General features: G+C 44.7%; 2 protein-coding genes across 2 annotated transcripts; one reads left to right on the forward strand and one right to left on the reverse strand.

Annotated features, from left to right (window-relative positions):
* The first annotated feature begins 507 nt into the window (after nt 1-507).
* On the forward strand, nt 508-22,146 carry zbtb47b (zinc finger and BTB domain containing 47b). Its single transcript, XM_084033366.1, has 6 exons — nt 508-779; nt 11,743-13,101; nt 14,158-14,305; nt 14,704-14,819; nt 15,602-15,746; nt 15,838-22,146. The coding sequence occupies exons 1-6, from the start codon at nt 777-779 to the stop codon at nt 16,275-16,277; spliced, it is 2,211 nt and encodes a 736-aa protein (XP_083889492.1). The 5' UTR covers nt 508-776; the 3' UTR covers nt 16,278-22,146.
* klhl40b (kelch-like family member 40b) lies at nt 21,884-25,476 on the reverse strand. Its single transcript, XM_084033367.1, has 6 exons — nt 24,111-25,476; nt 23,677-23,837; nt 23,480-23,587; nt 23,211-23,396; nt 22,784-22,933; nt 21,884-22,653 (listed from the first exon to the last, which is right to left on the reverse strand). Exons 1-6 carry the CDS (start codon nt 25,236-25,238, stop codon nt 22,542-22,544), a joined length of 1,845 nt encoding a protein of 614 aa, XP_083889493.1. The 5' UTR covers nt 25,239-25,476; the 3' UTR covers nt 21,884-22,541.
* Between the last annotated feature and the right edge of the window lie 191 nt (nt 25,477-25,667).

Genomic DNA, 25,667 nt, shown 5'->3' on the forward strand with positions numbered 1-25,667 from the left:
GAGTTAATGATACTAAACAATATGGAGGCCACATCATGCAGAGTGTAGTTTAAACACCTTTAATAATTAAAAAAATGTGATTATTGATCATTTTGACGTGTTTGCAGATACAACATCATCTATTAGGAGAATGGAGAAAATGAAGAAGTTATGATGTTTCTCATATGTTGTGTAAAATGGAAGTTGCGACGACTTTCTGCAACATGGGAATGTAATGAACTTCCTGACCTCCGCATCTGTCTGCCCGCGTGACGTCACAGCGTTGCAGGAGCGCACCGCCAGAGAGGAAGCGCAACCGGGATTTTTTTTTTTTTTTTTTTTTTTTTTTGCGCCATATGGCTGCTCGTCCTTCCCCACAGTCTTTCCTGCAACAACAACAAAAAAACACACAAAATAATCCAAACAGCCTCCAGTACAAAGAAAATCCGGCAACTCCGGCTGCTGAAACAAGTACCGTGTCCCTTTAAAAACGTCTGACAAAAAGCCCATATGATCCCCGAGCTCCAATCACCAATTCCTTCTGCAAAAGCAGCCTCTGCATTTTTTTGTCTGTCTGAATGCTACAGCAGCACTAAGAGAGAGAGGGGGGTGTAGAAGAAGAAGAAGAAGGAGAAGAAGAAAAAGAGAGGGTTGAGGATCGGGCAACCCTTAAAAAAAAAAAAAAAAAAAAAGCTGAAGAAATGTGACAATTCAACGGTCATTTTCATGGCGAGGGGAGAACTGGTGCGAGAGGAGTTATTCTGGGACTCCTTTGAGCCTCGCAACGCTGGATCAAAATGGTAGGCTGCGGAGGAGAGCGCTGCATTTTTTGTTTATTTCTTGTGTGCCTTTTTGATATCTTGCAAAATGTGAGCTTCTTAGCGGGCCGATGAAACTTACCACACTTCTGCCTCGCCGTGTGTGTTTGTGCCACCGGCTGTCGCACCGTGTATTTTCGCGTGTGTGTATGTGTGTGTGTGTGTGTGTGTGTGTGTGTGTTTTTTTTTGTATCCGGTAAGTTTGTAACTTGCCGACACGGCACAAGTTGGAAATCGAAGCTGCCGAAAGAATGCGGCGGCTACAATAGCTACATTGATGCAGAGAAGGAGTTAAATTCTTTCATATCAGGGCGCTCCTGCAGGGGAAAAACACAGGGCTCAGGTCGTGACTGGTGCAAATGTAAACTCCTTTTTTCTCCCCCATCAAGCAGCAGCAGCAGCAGCCGGTGCAGGACAAGTTTGCTCTGCATACCTGAGAGGTGGAGGAGTAGTGACGTCACTCCTAACTTTGTTGCAGGTGACAGTTTAATAGGAGCATGCCACGACTGACTGATTAACCAGACTCCCCTTTGCATCGCTGCAGACCAGACTGATGGTTGTGGGAATAGGAAGGCCGATAGCGAGGCAGACAGACCGCTCTGTCTCCGGGGTCATATTAGGATGCCTCATTAGGAAAGCATGTGGAGCTTGATGCAGCGGTGGAGTAATCCCAGCGCGGCGTTCACATCTGGAGGCTTGGGTTAATATCTGGGTCAGGTCAGCGAGGTTAACCCTGGTGCTTGCTGGGTGGCTTCTGGTGGGAGCAGAGAGGAGAGAGAGAGATTTCAACGTGTTTTTCCTTCCCCTGTTTTTTTTTTATTTGTGTGTTTTTCTTTCCTTTTTAACGCTGTGACAGACTAAGTGCAGAGTGTGGCGGATGGAGATGATGCATCTTGGGGCTGTTTTTGGTAAACATACTCCAGATAACTTCTGCAATGACTTTTTGTTGACATCAAAAGAGGATTTGTCAGACTGCTCATTTAGTTGTTTATCGATAGCTTCACGTCCATAAACTCCCTTATTCGTGGCTGGATTACGGATCAGGCTTAGGGGTACAGAACCAGGGGCCTAAAGGGGCCCTTTGACCTCTGTATGAAGCTACCATTAGCCTTTCTTGTTGGGGGGGTCGATGAAACAACTACGGAGATACGCAAAGTGTCCACAGAAAGACACACAACGAGTACAATATGGATACAAAGTAACTACAAAGAGCCAATAAATGAGTTTGACTCTATAAAGAGAGATAAAGGGACGACAAATGTCTCATAATCCGTCTCTCACTCAAATGCTTTGTTTTCATTTTGTTAAAATATAAAGATATATTTCTGCTGCCAACTTGTCTGGTCCCCGAGCGGCTCCTTCTCTGTCCTCTCAGGGTGCTGTGTGTGTTTTTTTTTACGTAACTGCCTATTCAGGGCATTCCTGCCCACCCTTGACTTTGAGGCATCGTTGTCTCTCGGTTGCCGAGCGAGGAAACTGTCTTCAGTCCTTGTGACAAGTGCAGCCATTCCCCGAGCAACGAAACCCCGCCGGCAGACATCGACGGGGCCCTCCGGGTCGGAGGCCGCTCTCCTTGGAAACTCCCGAACGGGGCTGAAGGTGCTGCTAATTTATGCCCCCGAGATTAAGAAGGCTGGACGCGGCTGCAGAGAGCAAGGTCAAACGGAGGCAAGGTTCCTTTTTTGTTCTCCAAATTGCCAAAATGATCAGCGTTGATGTTGCTCTTTGTGTTAAATCCACGTTGTATATTCTCAGCAGCAGTCGGCATCGGCGTCTTTTGATCTGGGGGGAAAAAAACACACTAATTTAACCCCCCGTGGCAAATTTTTTGTTTTAAAATAGCTGTGAACTCTGTTATCAAAGAGGCCAAACAGCTTTTTTCTTCTAGTACAACTTGATATGAGGATTTCTATTAGCCTTCCATTGTCAGACGTAGAGATAGCGAGAGAGTTTCCCCCCGTCTAAAGTGTTCTTCTAGCTTTTTAGCTGAATTTAGGCCAGAGGGAGACTTAGGAGCTTTAACGCAGACGGGAATGAGTTTTCATGCTGTTTCAGAGAATCGCCGAGCAGGAAAGAGGTTTCTGATCTGATAGTCATCGCAAATATTGAAATGACGTTTAGTTTGTACTTTTTGTGTGCGTGAGTGCAGGAATGACTCATTTTTAGCTGCTTATCTGAAGACTTTGAGTCGTAGAAATGTAACCAAACAATGTGATCACAGAAAATGTAATTTTTTTCTGTTTTTATATCAATAGTTTGACATTTTGAGGAAATACACTTATTGGTTTTCTTGCAGAAAGTTGGATCATAACTATATGTTAAATATGAAGCTGCAGCTAGCAGCTGGTTAGCTAAGCATAACCTGGTTCAGCAACAAAATCAACTTAATCTGCCAATCAATGTCTATAGCTCATTAATAAAGCCCTTTATATCAGATGTATTCAATATAAAAACAAATGAAGTGCTGTTTAATGGGTTTCATGTGTTGTTCCAGGAAGTTTACCGCTCCCAGCCAAGAAATAGTCCGGCACATGAATCACTGTCAAATGGTGAGTTCAGGTGCTGCTAGGTGGATTGTTGTTGCTCTTGTTACGCTAGCTGTTTACCTCCGTTTCCAGTCTTTGTGCTAAGCTAAGCTAACGGTCGTAGCTCCATAAGAGAGATGTCGATCTTCTCGTCCAACTCAAAAAAAAAAAAAAAACACAGAAAAAGCAAATAAACAAAACCCCAAAAAATGTCAAACTATTCCTTTAAGCTCATATTCACCGTTTCTCTCCGTCCATTGATTGGTTGCGGCTATAGAAAGCCGATGCTCCTCCTCTACCTCCTTTTTTTTTTTCTCCCCTCTGTCCTCTCTGACCTTCTCATCAAACATATCAACTCACACACACACACACACACACACACACACACCGGAGAGAGGGAGAGATTCCCGCGATAAGGAGCTCTGTGGAGTCCTGTATTAGCCTCTTCTCTGTCTGTGTGTCGTGCTATGAAAGGGATAATGAAGCCATCACAGTTTCATCCCATGTAATTGCCCTCCGGGTACGTCTGCACCTGCTCGCTGCTACACACCACAGTGATCTATTGTCTAACGGATCACTCCAGAGGTGCACCTTTTCATGTTTTTCCCATCGTTTTTTAAGCGTCATGCTCTCCGCTCTTTGTTGTGCCACAGGTATTTTGGCCCGTTTACTGAAACATGCATGGCCAGCACTGGTTTGGGAACAGCATGCCATGACTCCAGCAGAGTGGTGGTGGATGAAGCGGTGTGTGTATTGTGTGTTATTGTGTGTTTGAGGAGGAGATGCCAGCACCACAGGCCTCTCTCTTGGCCGGGCTTCCTGACTCAGCGCTTCCTCTCCCAGCTCACTGGCCCAGACGCAAACTCCCTGGCAGAGCTTCAGTGCGGACGGTCTAACCTCCTCGCTAACCCCCCCCCCCCCCCCCCACGTATACACACACCCGCCTCCAGGCCGCTCCTTTCCATTATCCCACTGCTCGTCAACAGTCATCTCAACTCCAGATGACTGCCTCGGCCGACGTCTTCTTTCTTCACCCAAGTGATGAAACGTGCTCTTGTCCAGCGCGCTCCAACCACGAGCAAAAAAAAAAAAAAAAAAACCCCTTATCTGAGGCCATCCTGCTCACCCCGTCCACATTTTGAATGTACTGTACGTCGCCAAGATGCTGCTCACGCTGTTCCCGTCCTTATTTTTGTTTGTGCATCCCAATTTCATGCTCGGCTAAACGCGTATCGTTTTGTCGATTGACTCGTCACCTGTGGTTGCATTAACATATAGATGGAAATGTATTTAAATCTAAAGGTGAGAGGCCGGTGTGAGAGAGAGGGAGGGGGGGGGGGGGAGAGTCCAAGCTGCTAGATTAGGACGGGAGGGCTACAGTGTGGAGGGGAGATTGGACGTCTAGGATTAGAGCAGCACTAATGCTGATAATATTGTCCTTTTATTAATTGCAGCCAGCAGAGAATGCTCTGGTTAAGAAAGTTAAATGTTTTAATTGGCTGAGGGGAATTGAATAATTAGCTTAAGTGGTGGAAAGAGACAACGAGCAGCTTGTTTGAAAGAGGATCTGAAATGGTGCTGCTGTGTATTTAACCTGAAATCTCATTCGGTTTGTGTGTTGAGGCATTTTAATTTTTCTCTATTTTTTTTTATTGAACTGGCAGAAAGTAGTCATAAAAACCTTGTAATTATCATTATTAATCAGCAGGTTAGGCTCTGAGTGGTGAAGCCAGAGGGTTATCAGCAGTATGCAGCATCTGATTTCTTTCAGTCCACAACTTTGTTTGTCATCGACAAAGTTAGCAACGGAGTATTTAGCACCTAAAGAGCCAGATGTTTAGGTAATAGCTATGTTTAGGAGACCAGAAAGTAACCAAGAGTCTCTAATTTTACATCTTTTTGATGATTTATGGGTTTAATTTCTCCACCACTAATTTGTTGGATTATATAATCCCTTATCCTCATATCAAAAAGGTGTATCTATCAGCCTTAAATTGGTTCTAATCCCATCAGCTGTGCCACCCGACTGAGCATTAAACTCCACTTTAATGTGCGTGCATGTGACCGTGCCATGTGTGACCTCAGCAGCGAGCGTGATGCCCCCCCGCCGCTGTCGCTCCCGCTTCAGTCATTGAACATTGATTTTTATGAGCCCTCTCTTTTTTTTTTCTTTTTTCATCATAGTGCTGTAACCGTCACCGCGGGGCTTGTTTGAAAAAGTGTGACCTCGTCACTTGTGCTATTAGCGGTCTGGCCCCGTCTCATGCTCACGGTAACGGGTTAACGTCCTCTCCCAGCATGCATCACACGCTCCCTACGTTTCTTTATTTGCTGCTTGTACTGGCGTGGGCACACATGCACCATTGCGATGCAGGTGTGTGTGTGTGCGCGTGCATCGGCGGTTTGCAGACGTGTGGGCGGCTGCGCTCTACATCCGCCGCTGTATATGTTTCTACTACCTCAAGGTCAGCGCTCGGTCTCTCTGCTGATTGGATTTAGAGAGGAGAGGAGGGAGTGCAGACTGCAGACAGAGGAGGAATCTTGCACTAGACACATGGACGGATTATGAGCAGCACAGCCATATAAACCCCCCCCCCCCCCCCTACATGGTACTCAGACTAAAAGACCAGTTGAGGTCATTTAGCGTCTCTTTGTGGTCGTTATGCGTCTTTTTGGAGGAGTTTTTCATCCGTTCTTGGAGTCATTTTCCATATTTTGTGGCCGTTTTGGTCTCCCTGATGGCCCTTTGCATTTCTTTTCTCATTTGATTTGAATGTGCAGTAAAAAAAGGGAACCTGTGAGACCTCAGGCCCCTGGGCTTGGACCCAACAAGCCTGTTCGGTAATCCAAACATGACTAGACATAAACACGCAAAGCGGAGGGGGGAAAACTTGGCACAATGTCTTGATCCGAACACCTGAAGGATTAAGTCTCGGCCAGAGAATCAGAATTCACTTCTCTGGGACCGAACCTGCCGTTTGGTGGCGGCGGCGGGGAAAGGTCTGTTGAGCACACAGAGGACACAGTGTCAGTCATTACCCTGATGACTTTTTAATAGCTGTCTGATTAGACTCTGCCAGAAACGACATGCCCTTGTCCCGTTCTGTGCGATGGTGTTTACTCACGTCCAGATCATCCCACCACGTTGAAAAAAAACAAACAGACGCCGGTACGACGCCAAAGCTCCGTCGTACCTGAGCTCGTATTCCACTCTGTCATGCTTTGCTCTCGTCTGTACTGATGATGACTCAGGGGTGTGTGTGTGTGTGTGTGTGTGTGTGTGTGTGCGCTGCTTTGTTCATGCCAGTGAGTGAGATGAGGCCTGACACGGTGCCCACTCTCCTTCCTCCGGGTGTCACTCAGCGGGGGGCCTGGCTGTGCAGAGGGCTGCTGAGTGTGCTCTTTACTGTAGGTTGAAGTGCTCCGTGGGTGGAAGTTGCGAAGCTCCCGAGCCCCCCCGAGGAATGGCGGTCTTCGCGGTTTTCATGGCCGTGGATCTCTTCTTGTTCCCGATGGTTAGTTTTCCGAGTGGCTTCACGGTGCATACGGACAGTTTGACATCTGGCAGCAAGTTGAACTTGTTCATGAAGTCGCTCAGAAATCATTTAATTAAAGTCCGACACTACGCTCCGATAGAACAACATAAATCATCCGGTTTTAGAAAAAAAAGCGTGCCTCTACGTGCACGTAGAGCCTGTTGTTTGTTTTGCAAAGATCCACCGCGCCTGGATCATCCTGTCCAATCAGGGGGAAAAGAAGGAAAAAAAGAAAGATGGCGACGGTGCCCGTGATAACACCAGAGTCAAAATCGGACCCGCGTTTCAAAGGTGGCGTGATCTAAGGGATTTTAAAGGGCACGGAGTCGAGGGGGAGAAGCTCGGTGGTCGAGGGGGAGGAGCTCGGTGGTCAGAGGGGAGGAGCTTGGTGGTTGTGGGGGAGGAGCTCGGTGGTCGTGGGGGAGGAGCCTGAGAGTTGTAAACATTCACAATCTGAGTGCCCTCGATCCGCCAGACTTGCCGACTGGGACTTTAAGAGAACCGATTTGCATCAACTACTTACTTTGACTATTAAATTTGGTGCTAAAACCAAAATAAAAATAATCATATTTTCTGGTTCCAGTTTCCCTCCGCGTTGTAAATTGAATATCTATAATATATTGAATTATTGTAAATGAGGTCTGACAGATGAGTGATAAGAGGTGGTGATAATAAGGGGATGAAACTCCATCTCCATGACAACCCAGCAAACACGTATTGCAATGTGATTTGGCCGAAAACTAACATGCACTAACATTAGATTATGATAGGGATGTCCTACTTGTATTTGTTATGTATTATATATGTATGTTTTCTGTCCAAATGAAGTCTTAAAGAGATAAAAGAAGGCGATGTGAGAGGACACTGAGTTCAGTCTGCTGGCAGGGAAGCTTTAACCCCCGCCGCGTCTCCCCCCTGAGACTCCCTCCTGCCTGAATACGACCTGCCCTCCCTCCCACTATTGATGTGTCCACGACTCTGTGCTGAGCTCTGACATTGGCCCCCGCTAATGGCTCAGTCTGTTCACCACAGCCAGCAAACGACACGCTGAAGGTGGATGCTGTTTACTTCCCTGCTAGCATATATATCTGCCGTCTGACACGGTGGCTGCGGAATAGTCGGCACGTGTTTAGCTTGATTTTGTTCACCGTCACAGGTGGCCTCGCGGGCGGTGTGAACTAGATTACAGTGCTTTTTAAAATGGCAGCTCCGTGGAGGTCGCGGCCCGTCCCCCCGGTGACGGAGACGCTTTACAGGGTGGTAAATCCACGCGGGGACGTCCGGTGCAGAGGTGCGGGAGAGAGAAGGGCATTCTCACCAGTGAAAGTCACATTTAGAAAGAGGGATCTCGCTCTCGGACTCGGCTCCGCCTGGCTCGGGTCCAGGACTCGGGGAGCGCTGCCAAGTGCATACCACTGACCCTGACACGGCCGAGCTGGCTGAAGATTGGCCCGTTGTTGTATCGCAGGCTTTCATTAGACTCATCAGTGAAGATGGTGAACAGCTATTCAACAGCATCAGCTAAAGCTTTTTCCTCTGTCGTGAATCATCCGTCACGGATTCATCAGAGCTGGATAAAGTTTGAAGCTTTTAACTTTAATTAAATCAGGGATTTTTTTTTTTAATGACCTTAATTATCTCCCAAAATGCATCAGCCTACAAACGTTGGGCAAACTGTGATGTAAACATGGATGGCTGATTTGTTTTTTTGTAGTTTGTTTTTATGTGACCTGTCAAAGTTAGTGATTGTGATCAAGTAGAGTGCATTCATCAGTCCAATTAGTATAATTCTGAATGTCACATGATCGAAAGCTCCAGCGACTCGGCAGACCTTGTGGTGAGACGTTAAACAGTGAGCGTCGTCGGTCTGCAGCAGCGCGTGAAGCCGGTTTTATGGCATCGATACGGTTCTGTTTTCTTTCTTAACGTTGCACTTGGGCTCGGCAGTAAAAAAAATAAATAACATGGTTATTGCATTATAAATGGCATCAACCTTGAGCGTCGCCGAGAGCAACGGGCCCTCCGAGGGCCTCCACAATGCCAGAAGATCCCCCTCACACGTTGTGTTTGGCAGATTAAATGAGCGTGGAGGGAGCTTTGATTGAAGACCGTTTAAATGGCACCTCTTGTTGGGTGCGTCAGTAATCCCCCCCCTGCATGTTTGTCACGGGTCGGGCCAGATATGAATAATGTATTGGGAGACGTCTGACTGAGAGGCAGCTAAAGGTGGCGCTCCCTCTAATGACAGCAAACAAGCTCTCTGCCTGACATTTCCAAGGAAAGGGGGGAGGAGGAGGGGAGATAATGACGGACAGTTGGATGCGGTCTTTAATTGCAAACTACTCACTTCACTTTTTTTTTGGCTCCGGTACTGCATGTGATGACATGTGACGAGGTCTGTGTCGGCATGAGACCTGCTGCTTTCAAATTTAGATGCAATGGTTTCAAGCATCACTCCAGATAAAAAGAATGATTGAAACCCCACTCATATGTGAATGAATTTTTATTTTGAAGTGTTTCAGCCAATCAGAGAATAAATTGCTGATCGGCTTTTTCATCTCCTGGTCTGATTGCTAGTTGGATAATTGATTATTGGGTATGAAATTCTGTTATCTTTGAAAGTCTCTACTTTATTAGCGTCTCGCTGTTTTGGTTGGTAGTACGGATGAGACGATGCAGGATTTTTATTGTTGTAAATCTTATTTTCCTATCAAAATGTAAAGGGATTCCTGTATGTTTTAGCGCCATTCTGGGAGGCTGAAGCATATTTTGATGATAATCAGTGAAATTACATTACATACATTCATGATATGACCAGTTGATGATCCAGAAGACGTTGAAATAACGAAGCAGTGTTGGAGCCAGTTAGCCCGATGGCAGGAGCTGAAATAAAAATGTAATTCCGATGTTTTTCTTCTAAATTCAGAGGGCAAATAAATCCTTAAATGGATGATAGAAAAAAATAAATCCTTACGTGGATGATAGAAAACATGCAAATACATTAATTGAGCACAGAAGGGATTTTTTTTGTTTGTTTGTTCAAATCAAATCCCCCCCAAAACGACATATAAAAGTTATGTTGGATGCAAAAACAAATTAATGTGCTGAAAACGCCCCGATGCACGCTCGGCATTGAGGCGTGAAGACGTGCAGAAATCATTTGGGAACTCATTTGGAGTCCCGTTTTTACAGGTGCGTACGGCGCCCTCATCATTATTTTTGCATCTCGAATCCCCAGGATCAAATGTTCAGACCCGGTAACGACGATGAGATCTAGAAGAATTAGCAGCGAGGGGTTGAGGTGATCCCACCGTTGCTTGTTGTTTTTAAGGGATATGAACAGAAACGCTCCCTTCATTAAACCTCAATCCTTAAGTCTGACCTGAAGCCGTCAATTCTTTGTATCTCTTGATGTTCCTCCTCCAGGATTTCATCTCTGACAGCGTTGTCCTATTTGAATCTCAGAAGAAGTTGCCTATCATCGCCGCTAAAGCAACTTCCAGTCTGCAACTTACACTTGATCTGATTAAGGCTGCGGCGCTTTGCCCTTGGGCGAAGTCTGGAGTGGAGATCGGGTTATCTCTCTCTCTCTCTCTCTCTCTCTCTCTCTCTCTCTCTCTCTCTCTCTCCCTCTCTCCCTCTCTCGCCCTCGCACAAGGCTACAGAGTCCAATTTAGCAGCTCAAAACTATGAATAAATCTACCACTTCCATAATTGAATTCTTCAAACGGACCAGATTTTCAAGGTTAGGGCCCCAAATGTGAAATCCATTTTTCTAGCTTTAACAATGAAAAGTCATTTTCATTGATCATCGAGGGGGAAATGTGTCGGAGTGGGAGGGGGGGGGCGGCGAAAGAAACAAGAACAATTAACAGTCTTTGTAGTGAGATTCATTCTCATTTACTAGAGTTTTACATGAATGCCATAATAGTTATTGTTCTAAAATGAATTATTAATTCAATATTGCGCCCCTGTGTGTGTGTGTGTGTGTGTGTTTTGTCCTCCACATGCGATTGTAAATATTGACAATAAATAAGAGATGTAAAGATGTAATTATGGCTCACAGCCGAAACGAGCTTTATATTAATACTCGTCTTATTCTGCCTTTTTTCGAAGAGATGCCCGGAATGATGAATTCCTCTAATTGTTTGCGGGGTTATTAGTATTTATTCGGCATGGTTCCCTTAATTATTTCTCCGGACGTGTTTTGTCTTGTGCATAATTCCTGGGCTCCTCGGGGACGCTGTAGTGAGTGGGTGTGCTGAGAGATCCGGCTAATGGGGGGGAGATGGCGGTGAATACCAAACGCTGAGACCGGCCGGTCCTCGCAGAGACCAGACACTGTGTTTGTGTTTGTTGTGTGTGTGTGTGTGTGTGTGTGTGGTTACACATCATATATGTGTGTGTGTGTGTGTTCGCTGCTCCGTCCCCACTCACATCCCGTCTGGATCGAAACCCTGCCCTTCCTGTGCTAAAATAAACCCACCTTGGGAAGTTGAGGACCTTGCACAGAGCGCTGAGTGTTACACCTTTTTGATTTGATTCCTCGCATGCAGACTGTGACGTCGTGCAGGCCGCTGAAAATCATAAAGGAAACTGTAATAACCGCTTTGCAATGCATTTATTTTCCGTGTATGTGGCTACTCTGAGGTCTAGTCATGGTGGCTGTTGTTCGTCAAGGTTGGCGGTTCAATCCCCGACTTCTGTCTTCACCCAAACACCCTTACACGACCTTAAACCGAGGTTCTGTAAGTTAACATGAGGTGACAGTTATGATGACTTTTATTATATTCTAACAAGAAGAGTTTGTTTTAATGAGATATGCAGGTTTTGTGAAGCTGCCTGGTGCTAATAAAGTCCTGTTTGTGTTTCCTCTGTCCTCAGCTCATAGTGGAGAAGACCACAGACTTCCCCTCTGCTGAGTTCTCCCTGGTGGAGGATGTGGCTCTGCACTTCACCTGTTTGATGGACAGGCTGAACGAGCAGCGCCTCTTCCAGCCCGACCTGTGCGACGTCGACATCGTCCTGGTGCGTCAGCGCAGCACCTTCCCGGCCCACAAGGGCGTGCTCGCCGCCTACAGCCCCTTCTTCCACTCCCTCTTCGCACAGAGCAAGCCGCTGCGGCGCGTTGACCTGTCGCTGGACGCCCTGACCTCGCAGGGCCTGCAGCAGATCCTCAACTTCATTTACACCTCCAAGCTGCTGGTGAGCAGCCGCACGGTCCGCGACGTGCTCAACGCCGCCACCCTGCTCCAGATGAGCGACATCGCAGCGTCCTGCCGCGACCTCATCGGCAGCCACTCGCTGAAGACCACCTGCTCGGAGATGGCGGATCAGGAGGGGCTCGGTGGCGGTGACCCCGCCGCCGTGGCGATGCCCTCCGGCCAGCTGTACCCGGACATCAAACAGGAGTCGGAGCTGGCGAGGGTATACAAGAGGGAGGGCAGCAGCCCGTTCTCTGTCCGAGTGGAGGAGCTGGGCAAGACACAGAAGCAGTACTACCAGAAGGAGGACGGGTCGGGGGGCGGGGCCTCTTTGTGCAAGGTCGAGAGCAATGGAGAGTCAAAAACCACGGACGGACACGCCTCCTTCAACAGAGACCAGATCATCGTTGAAGTGAACCTCAACAACCAGACACTCAACGTGTCGAAGGGGTCGGAGAGCAAAGCGGCCAGCATCACGGAGGCGGCCGCTATGTTCGGTTGTTGCCATGACGACGAGAGGGATTCAGACGACGAGGGCGAGGAGAACGAGGCAGAGAACGACGACACGGTGGGAGAAGAGGAAGACGATGACCTGAAGAGGGGGGACATGCTGGGGCAGAGCAGCGAGGAGGAAGACGAGGAGGAGGACGAGGAAGAGGAGGAGAACACCCTAAACATTCCAGGTTTGGAGGAGCCGGCCGCGATGGAGCGACCTCGTCGGGGCACCAGGGGCTTCGCCATGGCGGGCACGACCGCCTCCATGCGGCAGACGCTCGCCGAGGCCACGCTGGCCAACCAGCGGCCGGGCGGGAAGAGGACGCTGGACGCCGAGGGCCTCGGCCAGAAGGTGAGGCTGGAGGAGAAGCAACACTTCCCGTGTAAGAAGTGCCCTCGCGTCTTCAACAACCGCTGGTATCTAGAAAAACACATGAACGTCACTCACAACCGCATGCAGATCTGCAACAACTGTGGGAAGCGTTTCCTGCTGGAGAGCGAGCTGCTGCTGCACCAACAGACCGACTGTGAGAAGAGCATCCAGGTATGAAACTCCAATCCCGGTCCAAGATGAACTGCTGGTCAACTTTGTTGACCAATAGCAAGCCATCTTGACAGCTTTGTTGCACCCTCCACTTTTACTAAGTAACCCCGAAACGGGCAGACAAATTATGGCTTTCAAATAAACTGTGTGAACTTATTATGATTTTATTAGTTTGTTTAGTTGAGTATTGATTTTTATTAGTACTTTTGTTTAAACTTTCATTTACTTTTACAGAACGAGTAGAATTTTTTCAGTTGTGGTTTGTAAACAACATTCAAATTTGGTCGTTGTATTTCATCGTGTATGCCATTTCCTATTGGTTATGTGATTTATTAAGATCTGGTCGCTTTTTTAGTTTTTTTTATGAAATTTGATGCCCAGAACACAGAAGAAGAAAAAATAGAAATGCAGGCAGAGGGCAGCGTCACACTTGTAATGCCTCATGAGTGATGAATTAGAAGGTTTATTTTGGTAAATGTTTTTTTTTTTTTTTAAATCCTAGTTTAAGTAAATGATCTGAAAACTTCCTCTGCAGATGTTTGTTTGAGCTGGAAATTAAAAAACAACATTCCTCTGCATGTTTTACGGGAAAAAATATGTTTTGAGTTAGAGTTGACAATATGTGGTTATTATGAAATGTTCCTGTAAAAGTGCTTAATCAGCGAAAAAAATCTTTTTTTACTTTTGTCAGTTGTGCTGTTGCATTAATAATACTACAAACCCGAGCCCTTTAGCCGCAGTAGAAGTATTTGTTCGTTTGTGTAAATATAGATATAAATATATATAAGAGCAGTAACTCAGTCGGTAATAACACGTGGTGATGTGTGTCGGCACCTCCGCTCTGCAGCGAGCAGCTGGACTCCTGCTGTGGTTCTGAAGATCATTTGCTGCTTTAATCGACTGACTCTAATTGCTTTTTTTTTTGCTTTTTTGCTACAGTGCACGCTCAAGTATGTGTAAGCTCACACACTGTGTTTGCAAAGGCCGTTCCAGATGAAACTCCCGAGTAACTCCGGTTAATAACTATATTTTTTGTTTGTTTTTTTTATTCAAAAGTGTGTAACATGTGGCAAGGCCTTCAAGAAGCTGTGGTCGCTACACGAGCACAACAAGATCGTCCACGGCTACGCCGAGAAGAAGTTCTCCTGCGAGATCTGCGAGAAGAAGTTTTACACCATGGCTCACGTCAGGAAGCACATGGTCGGTGAGTGGCGGTGACATCATCGAGTCCTGGTCGGTCGCTTCCTCTTCCCCGCTGTATTGTTGTGCTGGGTTTCTGCTCTGGGTGTTGCTTTTCCTCTTCCACTCTTTTTTTGGGGAGATAAGCATCTTATTTCTTCCCCGTCTGATTCAGTCGTAAAAGAACACTTACTTGAGTTTGACGTGGAAACTTCAGAGGAAATAGATTATTTAGTAGATGAGACACATCCATTGTACTTAGCAGGATAATTAACCGCCGAAAAAAGCATCAGCGTTGTTCCCTTAAGTGCTGTTTTAGTGTGGCAGTTTGCTTATTTTTTGCTGCTATTGAGTGGCTCAATATTGAATACCGTTAACGTGTACTTTGTGTGTGTGTTTATGCGTGTGTTTGTGTGTGTGTAGCTCATACGAAGGACATGCCGTTCACCTGCGAGACGTGCGGGAAGTCGTTCAAGCGCAGCATGTCCCTGAAGGTTCACTCTCTGCAGCACTCGGGAGAGAAACCCTTCAAGTGTGAGGTTCGAGCTCCTTCTTTTTCTTTAATACTGCTGCTGGTTTCCACTGATCTCACACAAAGAGTTTCATTCCAACGGAGATTTTAAAGCCAGTTTTTAAAGCCTGACATGATTGGTGTCTAGAATGTCATTTTAAATGAGATGATTCTCTTTATGGCCTTTGCTTGTAAAATACTAATATAATGTATAATAATCTAATCTGAACACTTGGCTGTAGCTTTTTCTGCATTCGTGAGCTGTGAGAGTATTTGAAAGAATGACCAAACTGATTAAAGGAACAGTTTGAAGTTTTTTTGGAACTAGGCTGATGCACTTTCTTGCATGTTGTTAGATTAGAATATGAAAGTTTAGCTTAGCTTAGCATAAAGCCTGGAAACGGATGTTCCTTTTAAAGCATATATTCTTGTTTTCAAACAATTTAAAGTTTTTAATCACATTATTCAAAGAACATTATTTTAACAGTTGGGCTGCTTGTAAAATTTGACCTATTCTCATGTATAAAGTTGTATAACTCGACATGTGTGATACCTGGAATACATTTTATACATCACAATAAATACTTTTGATTTTATCGAAAAAGATAAGAGAATTTCGCACTCTAATTTTCCACGTAAGGAATAATAATAATAATACATTTTATTTATAGTGCCCTTTTCATCCAAAGATCTCAAAGGGCTACAGGTTAAAAGCAGTTTTGTTAAAAATAAGGAAAATGAAAGGAAAGGAGTCTTTTTTTTCTTTTTTTTTGTGATGTCATTTGTGATTCTGATTGTGTGGACTTTCAGAACTGCAGCGAGCGCTTCCAGTACAAATACCAGCTGCGTTCCCACATGAGCATCCACATCGGACACAAGCAGTTCATGTGCCAGTGGTGCGGAAAGGACTTCAACATGAAACAGTACTTTGACGAACACATGAAGACGCACACTGGTGAGTCCCCTCCTGGTACAAACATGATGGAGACCCAGTGGTTTAAAACCTCCGTTGGTGACCTTACATCATCTCCGTGTCCCTCTTCTAGGAGAGAAGCCGTACATCTGTGAGATCTGTGGGAAGAGCTTCACCAGCCGGCCCAACATGAAGCGCCACCGCCGCACGCACACCGGCGAGAAGCCGTACCCCTGCGAGGTGTGCGGCCAGCGCTTCCGCTTCTCCAACATGCTCAAGGCCCACAGGGAGAAGTGCTTCCGCGTCAGCAACCCCATGGTCGCCGACGGCGACGACCCCCTCGGCCTCCACCCGGCCCTGGCCTCGCCTGCCGTGGACTCTTCCGGTGGTCAGGTGCAGCTGGGGGCGGCGCTGCCCCCGGCCACCGCCGCCGCCGCCTCGAGCCCCCACCACCTCCACGGTACCCAGCTGTCTCTTCCCCTGCTGCACTCCTTGGGGGGGCTGCCCCCGACTCCTCATTTACCCCCGCCGCCCCCGCTGTTCTCTGCCGGTAGGATGAACTCCAACAACTAACAAATCTCCGTAGCATCAAAGGCACTTTTGTTACTTTTTTTTCTTCGTAGGGCTTTTAAGAGGACTCCTGCAGCGGGAGAGCGACGCACCTCGGTGACATTTCCACCGAGGGAGGGGTGAAAAACATGACTGAAGGCTAACACACATACACCTACCACAATAAGAAATAGTTAGAAATACTACTTTTTTTACTCTGTTAAATACAATAGATAACCTCAGAGTCCAGTAGGACGTGTCGTCACTTCTCCTCATGAATTTCACAACCGTGTTCTGGTTTCATTTGGGATTTTTTTTTCCACCGCCGCACACATCTCTCCAGAGCACAATGCATTGATTGTAGCATCTTTTACAAAGAATCGAGTGAGAACACAAAAATAAATCCAATTTTTTTTTGTTGTTGATTGTCCTCTGCCAAGATGTGGCGAGTGCTTCTGGTCCGACCCAGCAATAACCAAACGCTGATTTGTCTCTGAGCATATACATGTGTACGGCATTGCCAGTAACCAAATCCTGTTAGCTCACCCCGCTATACTTAGACAACGTTATACAGCATTTATAATCGATTCCTGCACCTTACATTTAACTTTTAGCGATATTTAAAAATGTACTCCTAATTGTCTCTGTTTTTTTTATTTTATATATATACAGTATATATATATATATATATATATATAATTGTGATGGTGTGTAATTTCGTGGCACGTTACGTCAATTTGTGAGGACGCCAGTGTGTGCGTGTGTGTGTGTGTGTGTGTGTGTGTGTGTGTGTGTGTGTGTGGGTGTGTGTGAGACATGCTCATGAGGATCTATGTTTAAAAAAAATGCTTCCCCTGAGTCGTTTGTTGGCTCTCATTGTTGCTTACATTAAGCGAGCACAGCCCACTCCTGTAGATCCGGCTTTGAGGTCGCACTAATATGTGACGTGTTAGTTAAAAAATAAAAAAAAACCCTGATGTAATCAGACCTACGGCATATTTGAAGGTCTAAGATCTAACGTTAACTTACATTTCCCTAACAAACTAAAACCCAAACCGTGTATTTAGCGTGCAGAATACCAATATAGTGTAGGAATAATAATAATATTCACAAAAAACATGATTACGTAGCTCGTTAAGTGTGCACATTGTCATCATGATGAATTTTGTGAAATCATTCACATTTATATTGTGATGCCTAAATCTCAGCACTAATGGTGATTAGGCTACTTTTGGCACAACAGAGCGTATCACTAAAAGGGCTCCTTATGATGACATTACTATTAAAATGTAGTACATTTAGAAGCTGATCAAATTACGGGACGTACGGTGTGAAACTGAAAGAATCCTTAAGTCAGTAAAAAGCAATAGTTTTATATTTTGGGGGGATAAAACACTTATTTGTTTGCTTGCCGACAGTTGGATGAGTAGCTCGATACCACTCATGTTTGTACGTTAAATATGAAGCTACAGGTAGCAGCTTGTTAGCTTAGCTTAGCACAAAGACTGGAAACAGAGGGAAGCAGCTAGCTTGGTTTTGTCTGAAGATAAAACAAAAAAATCACAATAACAGCACCTAAAGCTAATGATTTAACATGTTATTACATGTTTGTTTGTTTTATCCGTACAAAAACCAAAAGTGTAAAAACAACAATTTGCGGCTTAAAACTTAAGCTAGCTAGCTGTAAAATCACAAATTGTTTTGTTTTTACATTTAATTTTTTTGTACAATTTTAAACAAATGAGATTAAATCAATGTTAAGGTGATAGTGGATTTTGTTGCCATGCTAGCTGTTTCCAAGCTAAGCTAACCGTTGTAGTTTCATATTTAGCATTAAGATACGAGAGCGGTGTCTAACTTATCAGCTTCGAGCAAATGAGCGTTTACATCACCAAAATGTCAAAATATGCCTTTTAAAAAAATCTGACATTCTATCAATTAGTTATCCAAAAAGCGTTGATGCACTCCCGCTCACTTTATCTCTAGCTAAGCTAACTGCAGTGCGGCGTTAACCTGTAAATATTGTCGTGATCGTGTGATTAATTCCTCGTGTTTTCCATCCGGAGAGTCATTTGAATGTTCCCCACGTGTGTGAGTGCGTCTTGGCCCGGTACTATACCCGAAATAATTGGCTTGTGGATAAGCTTTTGTAAATGTAACGAGCTGTTCATTGTTTTTATTTAAAGGACAAATTGAAGCACCTTATCGTAGTGTTTATCTGAAACTGCCATGGCTAAATGGTTAGCGCCACATCTGATGCTATTTTTTTTTCTTAAAAATGGTACGTTCTCCTTTTTTGTTTCTTTGTGTGTCTAACACATTTTTGTTGTTGTTGTTTTTTTTGGATTTGATTTGCTGCTTTTGTACAGGGTCCAGTTTGAGACTGCCCCTTTTAAAATGAAAAGTCTAGAGCTGTTAAATTGTTGAATATATATTCTGGCTGTGATCAGTCGAGCCTTACTGGACAAAGAGCTCCAGGGTCAGAAATGAGCTACAATTTAGACATTTTTAAGCAGTTTGATGAGGTAACTGCCAACATTTTATACCCATCTAAGGACTGTAGTCACTGTTAGACGAGGCTCCTGATTGTTGACTAAAGACAACGCCACACAAACATAAGGACTGTTGCTCTCTTGTGGCGTCTTAGTAAAACTACACCCTGTTAGTTCCACTAAAGAAAAAAAAAAAAGAAGAAAAGCCTCCCTTAAAAGTACATTATTATACTGCATCTCTGGTTTTCACTGGAGATGCTCGTAGTACTTTGATAATAAGAAAAAGGCTAAAAAAAATATGTATTTTTCACTGTTTTCCAGAAGCACTAGCCCAAGAGACAATACTGAGATACTGTTGTAATTTGTGTATTCGCCTTATACTGAGGGATTTGAATGTGTTTTATGTTATGGATGATAGCTGATGGGGAAAAGGAGGAGGGATAGTAGTTAATACTACTGATTTATGCACTTTTGAATTTGATTGCCACACAAAGCCCATAATGGGGAACACGTATGCAGATAATAATTTGAACACAAGACGGGAAACAAAAATCCAAAGGCATACATTTAATGTTTGGATATTGATAAATTTCAGTGCAGCTACGGCTGCTTCTGATTGGCTTGTCGTCCTGTCGCCACCACGTCGAAGAGAAATTCGTTTTAGCTCTTAACAGTTGGCTCCTTTTTTTTTTAAAGGGGCTTCAATATGTGACTGTTTTTTCACGCTATGAGAAAAATGTTAAAGGAAGTTGTCAGTTGCCAAATTGAGAAATTGAAAAAGATATAGAATATTGTGAGCACTTTATACTCCAATTCAGCTCGTATGGTTTGAAGGCTGATACAGTAGCAGTTATATGCATCGCAATTTGCTGATGGCAGATGTGATTTCTTTTTTCTTTCTTTTTAATATTTCCATGGCATAAGATTATAGGATTTTACAAAAATGCAGTCTCTGCCAGAAATGTGTCCTTGGCAGCTGTTAAGTCCTCTGAAACAATGTTTTGTATACACGTCCTTCTGTATGTTCCTGCTTGGAATCAGTTTTAAAGTTACAGGCTTCCAAACCAGTGTGGTATTAATCAATATAACGTCATAATAAATCAAACAAACTGCAGTATATTCATCATTTTGTAGGCGAACTACACTGAGCGTCTTGAGTTGTTTTTAAAGGTTAAAATGTGTCAAGTTAATTAGCAAATGGCAAATATTTGTTTTACCGCTTTCACACCATTTTACATATATAGTTATTAAATCCACCCAAGAAAACAGAATTTAAATGTTAATCCTTTGTCTTGGATTATTTTGTGAACAAGTCTTCCCTTAATCCAGCTGCAAACGAGACGTCGTCAAAGCGACACTGTGCATTAAGAATGTATCAAAGAAAGACATTCATGAGCTCTGATGTCTCCCAAATCATGAAAACGAATATAACAATTAATCTTTTTAGGTGTAAGTTTTTACTTATTAAATATTATACACTTTAATGGCAGAAGAGCTGAGATTCTAGAAACCGAGAAGGGAAATTTTGCACAGTCAGTAGGAGTCCTGTATTCAAGGCAAGTAGGCTTTATAGCACTTAATTAGCCAAATCCTCCTTTCCTGAGGCTCGCAGCCATCGGCTTGTATTAGATGAGGCAAAGGTGGACCTGCCCTTGTCCTGAAACGAGGGTTTGTCAGTGATTAAGTGGCTGCCGTGACACCACAGTGACTCTGCGTTCTGCGTTGCACCCAGGACGAATGTTGAGCGTGGCGGTCGGTACGAAGCCAAGTGCTCGTGGGATCGCCAAGTCGGTGTCTCCACTTGGATCTCTTGGTTTCGGGGGTTCAGCTGCTTCCAAAAAGGATTTAGATTCTGTGGCCTTCAGCTTCGAGAAACGTTTTGGGAATGTTGCTGTTTTTGTTTTTAGTAGCGGCTACTAAAGTTCCATGAGGATATTGGAGAGAAGTGTGTGTGTGTGTGTGTGTGTGTGTGTGTGTGTGTGTGTGTGTGTGTGTGTGTGTGTGTGTGTGTGTGTGTGTGTGTGTGTGTGTGTGTGTGTGTGTGTGTGTGTGTGTGTGTGTGTGTGTGTGTGTGTGTGTGTGTGTGTGTGTGTGTGTGTGTGTGTGTGTGTGTGTGTGAGAATTTAAAGAAATGTGTTATTCTTTTGAAAATGGGGGGTAAAAGGCTCTTTTTGGAGCTTTTTTTTTTAACCTGTATTTTGGGTTCAAATGTATGGAGCCTCAAAACCGACAAAAGGTTACCACACAAGTCAAAAATATAACTGAATTCCTTAAAAAAAAATTAACTTATTAAATTATCCAATTTCATTGATTTAAAAAAAAGTTTTATAATTTTTTGTTGCAGCCCTATAAGAAACATACAAGTTTATACTTTTCCTTTTAACCTCCAATCAGTTGTTAAAAAAACTACTTGTTTCTTCTTTTTGGGGATAAAGAGACATGAAATCACACATTTTTAAAAATGTAAAAGGATAATGCACAATCATAAAGTCTGAGACTTGCTTTGTTGTCTATGAATTAGCAACATTAGCTAGCTAATGCCAATTCGTCTTAGCTAGCTAACTTGTTTTTGTTAGCAGTAGGCTAGTAGAGTATATGGATCATTAACATTCAATGTCATTGCTAAAGTTTAGCTTCAGCTAGCATATAACAGACAAGGCTGGTGTGTTTAGCCACCAGGGTTATAAATTAAGCTAATAAGCTAGCCCACGCACAGTTAATTACACACACGATTAATTGTGCTTTTTTTTTTTTAACCAATTGATTTGAGATTTTAGTTCCTTTAATACAATCTATTTTTTTTAACTGGCAGTATTATTTATTAGTGTGTTCAATGTATTTTTTGACTCATCTGATAATCTTTTTTTTTTGACAGTTTGTCTGTTTCTGGGCTCCATATGAACTCAAAAACAAACGATGTTGGTTACTTTGCATGTGAAAGTTCGGTTGACTGTTCTAATAAGTTTGTTCGATGGTGACTTTCCCCTTTTTGGGCAAAGAGATATAAATATATATCTATATATATGTGATAATAATCATAGGCGCCAATGCCATAGTCGATTCAAAGTTGTATTATCCACATACCCTCTACATTTCCCATATTACTCATACTGCCGCTGTGTTAAATCATGTGTACTGTTATTTGCTGATTCTCTACTTCATGATGTAAAACACTATGTCTTAGTTAACTCTGGTGTACAAAGACCATGTGTAGGCAGTAGTTGTCAAGTTCAGCTATATTAAAATACTAAAAACAGGACAATAGTGTCTATAGGTGCTAATAACATTAGACTGCATTTTCTGTCTTTTATTGTATTATTGACTAGTGTTCACTGTCTGTAACACAGCAGAGCGTAATTAAATCATTTCAATATTAAACAGTATAGATATATTATTGCAAATGGAGATGTGTGCTGTGTTTTTGTTTCTGCACAGAGAAACTGAATTCCTTTTATTTTTTGTGACTTTTGATTTGTCGGGAAATACACACAACTCCTAACAACACGTTTTCTGTGATTGAATCAGCGGTTTTAGTGTTAAATACTTAGTTTATTCCATCACAGTGCAAAACAACAGGCTACAGATTGCTTACGGTTTTACAATCTCAATCTAATTAAAACTTATAAAAATGTCAATCAAAAAAAAGATAAGTGTGCAAGAATTAGCTACAGAATTAGAATTGCTATAGCAACCATGTAAAACTAACTGAACACCACAGTAAGCGCTTAACGTCTCTACGAATGTGAGATGTCACTGTGTGCAGATTTCTGTTAACCAGCAGGGCCCGGAGGAGGATTTACATCTTGGTGAGGCGGAGGGTGTTGAGGCGGACCCCCAGGATAGTGGCCCCTGAAGCGTACTGGATCTCTCTGAGGATCCCCTTCCACTTCCTGTCCGTCTCGTCAAACCTGAGGAGGTTAACGGTCTCTGGTAAAGCTAACTAACTCTATTTGTATCATGAATAACAATATACAATTGTTTGGCTTAATTAAAAGTACCAGGAGCATGATGAATGAATGAATTCATGTTGTGACCCACCTCCAGATGTCGTTCATCTCTTTGGGGACGATCTCATCGCTGTCCTCCAGCGCCATCATGGCGAAACCTCCGACAACGTACAACAAGCCGGCCAAGGACACCATGTTCAGAGAGCTACGCTCCTGGGGGAACGCCACAAAGTCTGACCACCTGGAAACACACACACACACACACGGGTAAAGGTAAGTAAGGTGCAATATAGTTTTAGAGGGCTCAAGAAGCTTGATTTGAAGAAATTATTATATTTTGAAGCAAAATTTCAAATTTTTAAGCAGAAAAACTGCTTTAAAATGAAATTGGTAATATTAAAATGTGTATAAACAACCAGTAAGCTGTAGTTTGATTCACTGGAAGACATTTGAAAATCAATAACCCATTAAACAGTATCTCTTCAGTGGGATTTCCTCACTGATTTCGAGGAACTCACTTGTCGGTAGCGATGTCGTACACCTCCACGGAGTCCGTCAGCCCCGTGTCGGTGACTCCGGCCGCCACGTAGATTTTATCTTTATGAAAAGTGGCGCCGGATAGAGAACGCGCCACCTTCATGGGTGCGAGCTCCTTCCATTCAAATCTCCTGGCGTCGTACGCACACATCTTCTTCAGGCAGCTCCTTTTCACGATGGACACAAAGAACATCTGAGGTCCTGGTGGGATCCTTGATTTGACTTTTATTATTCATGTCTTAATACTCACTTGTTGTCTCCCTTTCCTCCGATCACATAAACCACATCGTTGTGGGACACCGTTGCATGTCCGTAGACCGGGTAAGGAAGTGGCTCTGACTCACCCCATTTAAAAGACCTGTGAAGGTGTAAAGTGAATTATCATTCATTACCGAGAACAGCAATCATTTCTCAATGACTGACATTAACCTGTGACGTTATACTCACTGTCTGTCGTAGACCAAAACCGAGTCCAGCGTGTGCTCCTGCTCCTTCAGCTCCCTCCCTCCCAAAACAAAGATGGAGTTCTCGGCCTCGCCCAGGCCAAACAGGAAGCGGGGGGACGGGAGGGGAGGCATCCCCAGCCAATCGGCAGTAGTGGGGTCGTACTGAGGTCACAGGAGGTCAAACATTGGTGAATGGGGTTACGCCACATGCAGAGGGGACACCAACACTGCAGGTAGATGTACTCGGGTTAAAATCCAGGTTTTATTTCCCCTTCTAAAACTGGAAAATCCCCTTTTCCCACCTTTTTAATGCATCATTTTATCCACATTTAATGGGTCAAGTTGCATCGTTTAAATATCAGCGCTAGAGGGCAAATATAATATGTTTATCACTTTATCTCTTTTCTTAAAATGTTTATTTGGAGCCTCGCCTACCTGCAGGAAATAAGAGCACAGTGGATCCTCTTTGTTCTGTTCATCGTAGAATAATCCCCCGGCCACAAAGATCTGGTTCTCCCTGGTGACCAGGCTCGTGTGGTTCTTGGGAACCTGCGTGGAAAGCGACGCCATGAAGCAGTCGTTCCCGGCCGGATCGTAGGCCACCGCCCCCACCTCGTTCACCATGAGGATCACGTTCCTGACGAACATGCCAAACCGCAGGTTATCGTTCAGGATTCCCGGGAGAAGAGCTTCTTCTTCCTCTCCCTCTTTATCCTCACCGTCGCCATCTTTCTCCGCTGCTCCGTCCTCCTTTTTACTCTTTTTAACCTCTGGCATTTTCCCCACGCGTGCGTCCCTGATCAGCTGGAGTTTCTCCTGCAGTTCGGGGTTGAAGCAGATCAGTTTGTGTTTCTCCACTTTCTCCTTCAGGTAATCCTCACTGACCAGACGCAAACGGACGCAATCCAGCAAGTCGGGCAGATTCTTTTCCCTGCCCTCGGTGTCCCGGGACACCCAGCTCATCAACGCCTCGAACACCGCCTCCTCCGTCTCCACGTTCAGCTTGTCGCTGGCCAAGACGGCCGCCAGCTCGTTGGGGAGCAGCTGGAGGAACTCCTCGTCCCTGGAGATGAGCTGGAAGCGCTCGCACGCGTAGTTTCGGGCGGAGACGGCCAGCCGGGGACAGTCCAGCATCAGGCCGAGCCTGAAGACCGCCAGGCAGTTGCTGAGGCTCAGGCGCTTCTGCAGGAAGGACACGCACACGGTGAAAATGGAAGGGATCTGGTAGATGTTGGCCACCGCGAAGATGTCCTGGACGTTCTGCTCCGTCACGTTGATCTTGGAGGTGTACAGGTACTTGAGGATCAGCCCCATGACACCCGGCTCCACGTCCTCCAGGACGATCTCCTTCTTTTTGCTCTCCTCCAGGTCCGACAGGATGATGGAGCGGAAGTACGAGCTGCAGGCGCACAGGACCAGCCGGTGGCAGGGGAACTCCTTGCCTTTGATCTTCAGCACACAGTCGACCAGCTTGTCGTTCTCCAGCAGGTCGAAGAGGCCGTCCTGGAGCAGCGTCTGCTGGTACATCCGGGGTTCGTCCATGGGGTTTATTGGCAGGGCCATCGTTCCTGGCAGGGCGATGAGCTCCGAGTCCAACCAGAGAGGATCCGAATGTTAGTTTCTAGCGTGGAAAGAGGATTCAGAGGCACAGTTGAAGCAGCTGAACCCGGGGACGGCCCACTCCCTCAGCTGTCCTGACCCTTCAACTGAGCTCCAACTGGTGGGTTATTTATAGTGCTGGGAGCTATGGGCTTCATTCTGGAACATGAAACGCACCTCAATCTCCACCCCGAGCCCACTCCCACCCACCCACCCGCTCTCAAGGCCGACGCATTGCTTCATGGGAAATGTGTTGGTCCTGAGTCACAGCTGGGGATTCTGTGACTGAGTCATTATGGAAACAGTGTCAGTTTGTCATATTACTGTCATATTACATTGTTATTGCCAACAAAATCAACAATGAATTGTCATTTACTTATTTTCTGTGTCTTA

This window comes from Eutrigla gurnardus (genome assembly GCF_963514095.1).
Source record: "Eutrigla gurnardus genome assembly, chromosome: 18".
Taxonomy (NCBI): Eukaryota; Metazoa; Chordata; class Actinopteri; order Perciformes; family Triglidae; genus Eutrigla; species Eutrigla gurnardus.

Bases quoted from the DNA above. Each gene is read 5' to 3' on its own strand.
- klhl40b (XM_084033367.1), bottom strand. From the start codon at position 25,238: ATGGCCCTGCCAATAAACCCCATGGACGAACCCCGGATGTACCAGCAG. The intron at 23,397-23,479 runs GTGAGTATTAAG...CATCGTGAAAAG, and splicing joins GGAGGAAAGGGAGACAACAA to GAGCTGCCTGAAGAAGATGT. The intron at 22,934-23,210 runs GTGAGTTCCTCG...GTGTGTTTCCAG, and splicing joins TACGACATCGCTACCGACAA to GTGGTCAGACTTTGTGGCGT.
- zbtb47b (XM_084033366.1), top strand. The intron at 13,102-14,157 runs GTATGAAACTCC...TTTATTCAAAAG, and splicing joins ACTGTGAGAAGAGCATCCAG to TGTGTAACATGTGGCAAGGC. The intron at 14,820-15,601 runs GTTCGAGCTCCT...GTGGACTTTCAG, and splicing joins AGAAACCCTTCAAGTGTGAG to AACTGCAGCGAGCGCTTCCA.